Here is a 10,136-nt window from a genome sequence, read left to right on the forward strand (position 1 = left end):
ATGATTTTTTTAAGAGGAAACACTTGATAAATGCTTCTCAAAACCACTTTCAAGTGATTCTAAAATTCGATATTTTCTGCAATTATTTTTTATATTTATATATAACTAATTTTTTGTTTTAGAGAAACAGGAATTGAGAGAAAAATGCTGTGTATTCTCATTGATAATAGGGACCTCTTTATATAGAGGATTACAATGTATAGAATCTGAATCGTACAAGGAAGGATAATCATACATTGAATAGGAATCTCTAGATTCTTCTAATTAAACCCTATTACCACTAGGTCAAGTAACCTAGAGTTTGGGCCAGACACAAAATAGAGATTTACTTGAACATTTAAAAGCGCTTCTGACCCTCCCAAAAACAATTACTAATGCGCTCTATTTTTTTTTATAGGCATTTCTCTCTCTCTCCCCACACGAAGGGGAGCCGGATTTTTCCCCCCATTTCTCTCATTCACACACTTTTGTTTGCTTCAATCAATCCTTTCATCTTCTCCATCTTCTACTTACTCCGTCACCATAACTCCATTGCCATAACCACCTCCATCTCCACCGTCAATACTCTCTCATTCTAAGCAAAGGGGCATCACATCCAACCATCATCCATAGGGCATCATCAAAGAGTTTCATCATCAATTCACCGGCCACTTCACCATCAAGGAAGGAACAAAGAAGGAGAACTCACCATAGCCTGAGATTTCTCATATATTTTAATTCTCTCTGATGTATATCTTGGATTTGATGTTCAATTGGTATGTTACGAGTGTGGTGAAATGGTTAAGGCTAGGGTTTGAAACTCTTAGCCAAACTTGCTTGTAATTAACATTTTGAATTAAGTTTGATGCATATCTCATTACCATTTTCACATTCTATTTCAAGACTTCATCATCAAGTGTATTGCATATTTAGAGCTTGATGGATGACCTTTGAATGTGGAAGCATAAAACTATATCATGTATATGTGAGAATTATGAGCTACAATCATCCAAACCTATGTTTGGTTGGTTTATATAGTTTCCCCGCCGGTAGTTGATTTTATGCTTGACCGTTGAAAATCGATTGGTGTTAAAAAACAAAGAGAGGAAAAAAAAAAACGTGGGAACCCGATAACCTCCTTTTATAATTCCCATTTTAGTTTTAACTGAATGTAATGAAACAAATGACGTCATGTTTAACAAAGAACATCATTGCCTGTAAAGGATGCTAGAGGTGAAGGGCAACAAAAAGAATAACTATATTGCATCTGCGTTTTCAGATTAGCTTGTCAAACTTGACTACAAGTCTACAACCATTTGAGTAAAAAAGTAGAAATCTATTGAAAAGGAATAGTCCAGCATATAGGCAACAACAAAGGCATATGGTAAATAAACACTTTTTTACACCTGACAGGTAGTTAGAATGTGACATTAGAAGGTTTACTCGCTACAACCTCATTATCCAATACTTGACAAGGGAGCAGTCTCTTCATCCAACTTTCTTGGCCACCAAAAGGAACCCTCACAAAATCACGAATCAAATGGCCAGCTGTTTCATCAATTAATGAATATACAGGTTTTCGTAAATCTCAAGGAGCTCGCATGACTACAACAAAATTCTAGTGAGCTCAATCCTTAAAACCTTCAGCTGACTGTCAATGTTCCTTTATGAGAGAGAGAGAAGTATTAACATACAGTAACCAAAAGATTCTGTGCATATATAAGCCCAATAAAAAAAACAAATTAAACAAGCGACAAGAATATTACCCCAGTCAAGAAGAGTCGGTTTCACTCATCACAAATGCTTGAATAAGACTCTGTGCAGCATGAGTTTGTTCAGGTGTTCCTGATATTATAATCAAAGTTTCCTTTGCTCCAGGTAGGGGCTCAGTAATTGTAATTTTTGCATCCGAAATCTGAAATGTAGGTCGTGTTAAGAATGCTAGTGTTGTGCATCAGAGCATATGTTTACTAAAATAAATCATATAAAATATAAGATATAATCAAAATAGATGAAGCCACGCATACACTTCCAACAAACTATGAAATTGGAATTCATCATGCAATTAAAACCAAGGAATAAAATTCTTCCTTTCTTTGATAGCTTCCTTCAAGTTAAACTGGCCAGAAACCATCAGAATAACTCCATTCATATCCCAGAATAAAAAAATTAGATAACTTTCATAAAATTAGCTGTCATATGTAATGGCAACCAAACAAGGCAATATATACAATACATCAACAGATACAATGAAATAGAGGGAGTAAATTGTGTAAGAATGGGGTTGTTCAAATGTTTCAAATAAGATTTACAAAGACTAACATCGAGATCCTCGTATGTGATCTACAAGGAACCAGTACTACTCAATTAGAGATAACAATTCTACGAGTTCAACTTCCAGGTCATTTAGGTTTCTTCGAAACCCGAAAACCTTAAAAAAGAGACAGAGTTGACACCCATATTCTGGCAATATAAATAAAAGATTTTCAGAAAATCTGTACAGACGAGGAAGGGAATGAACAAAAACTCTCTCCCCAACCCATCCCTCTTCTCAAAACCTGCTTTTCCCCCATTTTCCAACATAAAACTACAATATGCGGTAAAAAAATTGATCCATGCGATATATCTTTCCAAGAATTATGGCTTGAAGTCCTGAACCTTGAAGCACACTATTGGAATCCCAGGCATTTTCTTGCAGGCAATATTTACTTTTCATGACTGCATAGTGAATATATTTCCTCCTGGAATCTCCAAGGCCATTCCCTGGAGTCTAGCCATTTCCTTTCACCAAATTCCCAACCACCAGACACCATTTCCCATTCTAATATAAATGATCAATTTGTCCTCCGTCCATCCCCTTCCATACAAAGTCTCTCATCAACCTCTCAATCCCTTGCTCCACTAGCAGGAAATTGAAACGGGGGTAGATAATAATTTGGTAAACTGCTCATCACCGATTGAATCAAATTTAATCTGCCCCTTCTCCTTAGAAATGCCTTTTTCCACCCTTCTAGCTTCCTATCCACTTTATCCACTACATGATCCCAGGAACTCACTGCCCTAGAATTCCGTACCAAAGGCAACGCCATATATATAAAAGACCAATTTCCTACTGTACATCCCAGAATTTTGGCCAACTCCTCAACTGTTCCTACTTCTGTGTTAATCCCAGCCATTGGATACTTCTTCCTATTAAATTTCAACCCAAAAAAAAAAAAAAAAACACAAACCGTTGAGAGATTAGCCAAGTTCTGGTTCCACCATCCTACTCCACATCCCATAATTTTGGCCAACTCCTCAACCACTACTACTTGAGTGTTAATCCCAGCCATTAAATACTTCTCCCTATTAACCAAGTTCTGGTTCCGCTAGGAGAGAAAGATGAGACATTTCTACTTCTTCTCTCCCACACTCATACCTTCTATCAAATGCCTCTCTGCAGTTCTATCAACCACTATACTCGAAAAATCCAAAACCAAAGTGAATAAGAAAGGGAACAACAGATCTCCCTGATTTAGTCCTCTTGAATCCCCAAACTTTCCCCTTGTCTATTTTTAAGAATGACGGAGAAATTCACAGATTTCAAGCATCCTCCATCCATTTCCTCCAAACAATCCCAAACCACTTCTCCAAAATTAAATTCATAAAATCTCAGTCCACATGATCATAGGCTTTTTTGAAATCAATTTTAAAGACAACACCTTCATCCTTTTTCTTTCTCACCTCCTTCACTACCTGATAGCAATCAGGATTGTATCCAAATTTGTCTTAACAAAGGCCTCTTGACTATGAGAAATTGTTTCTCTCACAAGTTCTCTCAATTTCTGAGCAGAAGCTTTAAGATAATCTTGAACCTACTTGACACAAGACTTCCTTGTCTGAACTCCGCAGCCCCAGTAGCATTACTTCTTTTTTGGAATAAGACGTAGAGTTAGTAGCATTACTTGACACAAGACTTGTTGGTCTGAACTCCACAGCCTTAGTAGCATTACTTCTTTTTGGAATAAGACGTAGAGTTAGTTGCTGCAATCCCATTTCTGAAAAGTTCATCAAAAACTTCCATCAAGTGAACCCTCATCACATCTCATCATCGTTGATAAACAGCCAAACAAAAGCCATCAGGCTCAGGTGACTTCTCCTTACAACAATCCACCACATCAACTAGTGCTTCCTATTGATTAATGCTGTCACAGTGATTCTACACAGAAGGACTTGAACAAAACATTCCTCCATTTACATGATGTAAATGCAATAGTCTTCTGGCTTTAGAAGTACAGTAATGAAGGACAATTGTCAGCTAATCTCAGTCAGGTGTAAGCTTCACTTAACTGAGCAGAAGAGCAATACTTCTGAATGCTTACAGGCTTCTTAGTCCTCGGAAAGTAAAAGGAAAATAAAAAGGAAATGATAAGGTTTCCTAGTCATCAATTTACATTCTTCCAAGAAGACCCTTGATTCACATCAATTTACATTCTTCCAAGAAGACCCTTGATTCACATCTTTTTCATTTCATTTTCAAGTATCCCCACAGCCCTCAATATACTACATAGTATTAACCCAAGCTTCTTTAACGCAAAATTACCAACATTGGTTATATCAAAGAATGTACCTGACGGATTTGTTTCAAGCATTCACCATCTTCTCCATTTATTATAGGAATAAGGGAACTAGGAACAACAGCTTCAATAGTTGTACTGGTAATTATTGCTGGTTGGCTTCCTCCAAACCCAGGAATCCTTCTTTGTGGAGCTCCCGCAAAGTTTGGCAAACCAATTGGACCACCACCCTCCAGAAGTCCCTGTGGACCAGTATAGGATACAAAAGTAAAGTCAGCAGTTGACTTCATTAGTCATCTTCTATTTCTTTTCTTTTCTTTGCTATACAAAGGCTGTGCAATTTGCTTTATCACTATAATTTAATTACACAAAAGTATATTCACTACTTTTGCTTATAACAAACAAAATTTTTATTAAAGAAAAGAAAGAGTACAACAGAGGACAAGGAGTCCACTGAAAAGCATCAAGGTCAGCAAGAAACCTCTACAAGCCAAACAGCACAACAAGAAACATAAAAAACAATGCAAAGATATAGCAGCACTCGATTTAGCGGATCCTAGGTCAGGACTGATGGGGCTTGAACCCACAGCTTCCGCTCAAAGAGCTAATCCCAGAATTCTAAAGAAACCACCACTTAAGGAAGCCCAGAACCAAACTCTTTCACCTAAAAGATTCACTTCCCCAAAACAATCTCCTATGCTTTCCACCCAAATTTGGACAATGGCCATCATAGCAGATCTTCCCAAAGTAGCATCTTCTTCTCCCGACCAAGAACTTAATACTAAAGCATTGCACAAGGTTGGGTTATCCCAGCTCAGAATTAGACTCATTCATCTCCCGACCAAGAACTTAATACTAAAGCATTGCACAAGGTTGGGATAACCCAGCTCAAAATTAGACTCATTCATCTCCCGACCAAGAACTTAATACTAAAGCATTGCACAAGGTTGGGTTATCCCAGCTCAAAATTAGACTCAATCATATTATTCACAACTCGCATCTCCCATTTCAAGATATCATACAGTTCACAACGTTTTCTCAAGTATATAGTTACTCCTTATGCAACTACTATAAACTGCACTATTTTGAAGCAAAATATATAAAAACACGACAAAAGTTTGCACAAAGTATAAGAGGTGAAAATTACAGTTCACTACCTGGTAAGGTACACCCACTTCAGTCCTATACTAGGGCTTTTGATTTAGTCAATCTAGTCCCTTGATGTTTTTATCTCGCAATCCAAGTCGGCGTTAGAGTTTCCAAACTTTATGATGTGACTGATGAGGGTCCACTTTTTTTATGGATGTGAGTGCTAGAGTAATAACAAAATGCTTTGAAAGCAAAAATATATAATATAAAAAAAAATAAGAAAAACAACTAGACAACAACAAATAATTAAAAAATTAGAACGTCTCTATAAATGGTATATTGAAAAGAGAAACTAACTGTGAACAAGTTCATGAGACGTAAGGAGAAAATGTTTAAAAGAGGGGTAGGTGGCTTTTGGTAAGGAAAAGGAATAATGAAAGAATGAAATATAGTAAAAAGAAAGAAATAAAGGATTTTGTTTGTCCAGTTTACTAACTTCTTAATTTTTTTGGTCTCTAGTTTCAAATTGTTTTTCACTATTTCTACAAGGTTAATGATTCTTTATCATTCTTAGTCCACTCTGGAATCCACATAAGCAAAAAATTTGGGTCCGGGCTAGACACGTCAGGGCTACCTTGGCTTGCAGGATCGGTTCAAGGAGTAGATTGACTAAATTAAAGCCACAGTATAGGACTGTGCAAGCAAGTGTATACTACAAGGTAGAAAAGACAGCAACAACCAACACAAACAAATTGGGTTTTATTCAGCATAACTTGTACCAAGATTGTCATAATAAAAACAAATACCTGAGAACCCCAAGGTTTTCTTTCTGATAAATGCAGAGGATGGAAACCACCATGTGGAGCCAGACCACCAACAGTATCAAACTTGTGAAATGATGGGCCGAAGTTAGAATGCATTCTTGGAGGTGAGAAGTCCCTCCTCAAATATGATCGAAAAGGAGGTTGATCGGAAAATGCAGGATTTGGAGGATAACTTAAAGAAGGAAATACATCGCGAAAGAAATGATGCTGCAACCTACTGGTGATCTGCAGAAGAGCATCATTCACAGCTTCAAGTTCTCCATTCATCTGTCATCAAATTAGTATAGATGGTGAGTAGGAAAACATAAGGTTCCAGATTGATAAAATGAGCGCTTAGCACTTGAAAGCAAACATAATATGGCAACTGACATTTTAGAAGCCACATTCAGAAGTCCACATGTACTTTACCATAAAGAGATATGTCCACCCTCTTCAAACTCATCAAAATAACACAGAGAAGTATATATCAAAACTTTCCAAAATCAAAGCACCATGCATACACTGAGGCAAACACACCTGAACAACTTCTTCATCATCTGAAACACATTTGGGAATTTGATCCTTCCCCAATATACGTATATGAGCGCGAGATGACTTTCTCATTTCAGCTATGATGGCACCACCCTTGCCAAGGAGACAACCAATTTGATTGGCGGAAATAAGAAGCCTGGCTGTCATGGGCTGTTCCTTGGTAATAGGTACTGCCCTGACTATCCTATCATGCACACGAAGGACGGCATCTTGCAGAGGTGATATCCTATCATCTGGGTGCTGCAACAGATAATTTGTTATCAATTGCTTATCTTGTTCGTTTGCACGTGTGATTGTGTGTGTGTGTTTTTTTTTGTCTACAATTCTAGATAAAAGTCATGTATCCAAGAAGAAGAATAAGTCAAGATCATACCGCCGGACCAGATAAAATAATAACGCGGTCCTCTGAATCGGAGACACCATCCATAACCTTGATTTCACAGCCTGTTTCTTGCTTAAGTGTCCTTATAATTGTTCCACCCTTTCCAATTACACCTCCTACTCTCTCTTCGTGGCACAATAAGCGAAAAGTTAGGACTTCCTGTGAAGACTTCATCCTACCAGGGATGCCAGAAGCATGAACCTTTGGGATCAGTGGATGAGCAGCAGAATGGTTATCCACAATATCAGCAGCCTGATTGCTATAAGGTGTTCCGTGAGACCGCTCCGGTGGCGGAGTTACTTCTGGTCTTGGAGAAGGTTGAGATGACGGCCCTGTGGAGTTAAGAAGGGAAGAGGCACTAGCACGAGGCAGATTATCCAAAAGCTGCTGAGTAACGGAATCTAGAGCTTTCCTGACAGCATCAACTTCACCAGTAATCTGCAACAGAATTATGAAATATAATGTCTATATAAAGATCAAGAACATGGACCAAATGTCAAATATAACTTTTTGTTGCGCACTTAATGGAAAGACCCAGGACAGCATTTTTTTTCTTTTTTCTTTATGAGTGTGCCCTTAGTCATTCCCAAAGTCACTGAGCATTGCCAGTTAGATAATAACACCCGAGACTTAAATGATGCTTCATACTGTTAGCAGTCTATAATCTCCAGTGGCAGAAACCCATTAAATATAACTAATCAGTGGCTTAACCCATACAGACTGAACACGAGTTATTCTTAATATTATATAGTTACCTGAACTAACTCATCGGAAGCTGGTGCACACAATGGAAGTTTATCTCTAGGAAGGATCCGAATTTGTGCCCCACTTTCAGACGCCATTTGCTTGATCACACTACCACCTATTCCCAAAATGCACCCTATTTGATTCGACAGAACTAGCAACCTCAAAACAATTGTCAATGACTTCTTACCATCTCCATCCCCTCCATCAGTCTCTCTTTCCCCTTCAACCATTCTCTCAAACACAAGTTGCAGAGCCTTCTTGACGGATGCAGGACCTACTTTTTCGCCGCGTTCCGAATCATCAATCGAAACATCTTCCTTCTCTTCCTTCTTTTCAACTACACTAGTCTCTTCCACCCCATTCTCCTTGCTTTGCTCACTATCAACTCTATTCTCTCCATCCCAACCAATGACAATAACTCTTTCGTCGCAGCCGGGTACACTTTCCTCAACTCTCACCTTCACCAGAGTCTCCTGATATATCTCGGATATGCCAGAGCCACCTTCACCAGTAACACAACCAATTTTCGGCTCGGGGCAAACTACCCGAAAAACAGCATTGCCAGAGGGAGCATTAGTAGGTTGATCATCATCAGACTTTTGTAACTTCCCTTTCCCATTTGGCTCCGAAGGGTCCTCCTGGTGCGGTCTCTTAGAAGGTGTCAATGGAGCAGACATGGCTTTTCAAACCAAAACCAAAACCAAAACACTATTCTTCGCAACTGCAAATTCCAAAGAATTCAGAAAAACAACAATCAATTAAGCTATTTCCCCGAACCCTAATGTTTCTTCAATTTTGGATTCGAGGAACTTTTCCCCAACCTGAGTCGGATGTTGATTTCAAAAAACACGAAAAAAAAAAAAAAAGCAAAGAATGACGAGGAAGGTTGTAGTTATTAGGGTTTTACCTGGAATATAATCTTGAACAGGGTGAGAAGTGGAGTGTCTGGAATTAGGAGTGAACAGAGCTTTTAGGGATTTCACAGGGAGAAGGGCTCTATTTTCTTTTTCGTTTTGAGTTTTCTAGTTTGTAAACGTGCTTTTATATTTTCGATTTTGTACCAAAGAAATTATTTACTTTAAATTTTATTTGCGCATTTTAATTTATTTAATACACATTTTAGGGCATATCTATACTCTAATTATACTTTTTCTTATTTAACTAACATTGAAATAAATTAAAAGTATCGCCCTAATAAAATAAATTTCTAAAGTGAAAGTTAAGTTTAACTTTCACTATAATCTCAAACTACTTGGTGTGATAAGATTGGTTGAGCTGCTTAGCATGAAACCTCAATATCTAGCGTTTGAATCTCAACTCTCACCATTTGGTGGGCAGAAGGTTTAGAGGCTTCGGGTTTATGCCCCTAAGGTGGGGGATATTAGTCTAGTTGTGCGAGTTATGTGGCTTGCTAACTAGTCCCCACCACAACGCGCGTGAACCCTAAGTATTCTCAAACATGCTAGCCACAAACTAGTGAGATTTGAGACTCGAATGCTAGTGTAAAAGTTTAAAATTTGTTGTATATATTTAACTTTTTGGACAATTTAGCTTGAGAAAATTACTATTATTGTTTTAATGCTCTTACATTTTTTGTCAATTTTCAAATTCTTGTTCTAAGTTCTAACCCTCTTCCAAACCTGACAAGAAAATGAACCTCCACTTCACCTACTTGATAGATAGTGGAAATGGACAACATTGAAAATGTCACACGAGAAATATAAACATTCATGTAAATTCACGACATAAAGAACAAGTACGAAGTTGCCAAAAAATAAGTTGCGATTTCTAAAGTACAAAAACTTTATTTTGTTTACATTCAAGTTCTTGAGTCTTTACTTTGTTGCTTACTAGTTTATGGAAGATGCGGCTAATCTGGTCAACAATGCCGAGGTGGTGGCAGCCGCCCGCGAAGCCTTTCTAGACCCTCGGTTCGCAACAATGGTATCTGGCAAACCAATTTCTCCTTTACTCGCAACTTATCCCTAAATGGTGAGCATTTTGTTTGAATACCAGTCTCTTTGGGAT

At 37.9% G+C, this 10,136-nt stretch overlaps 1 protein-coding gene across 2 annotated transcripts; it reads right to left on the minus strand.

Annotated features, from left to right (window-relative positions):
* Nucleotides 1-1,213: 1,213 nt before the first annotated feature.
* Nucleotides 1,214-9,122, minus strand: LOC133743433 (RNA-binding KH domain-containing protein RCF3-like). Of its 2 annotated transcripts, none has more exons than XM_062171375.1 (8): nucleotides 9,016-9,122; nucleotides 8,117-8,829; nucleotides 7,353-7,799; nucleotides 6,965-7,219; nucleotides 6,431-6,715; nucleotides 4,589-4,777; nucleotides 1,746-1,894; nucleotides 1,214-1,527 (listed from the first exon to the last, which is right to left on the minus strand). In XM_062171375.1, the coding sequence occupies exons 2-7, from the start codon at nucleotides 8,783-8,785 to the stop codon at nucleotides 1,751-1,753; spliced, it is 1,989 nt and encodes a 662-aa protein (XP_062027359.1). In that variant the 5' UTR covers nucleotides 8,786-8,829; nucleotides 9,016-9,122; the 3' UTR covers nucleotides 1,214-1,527; nucleotides 1,746-1,750. The 2 variants fall into 2 exon arrangements, with proteins under 2 accessions (XP_062027359.1, XP_062027358.1); XM_062171374.1 differs by having other exon boundaries at nucleotides 1,214-1,642.
* Nucleotides 9,123-10,136: the final 1,014 nt, after the last annotated feature.

Source organism: Rosa rugosa, chromosome 4 (assembly GCF_958449725.1).
Source record: "Rosa rugosa chromosome 4, drRosRugo1.1, whole genome shotgun sequence".
Lineage (NCBI taxonomy): Eukaryota > Viridiplantae > Streptophyta > Magnoliopsida > Rosales > Rosaceae > Rosa > Rosa rugosa.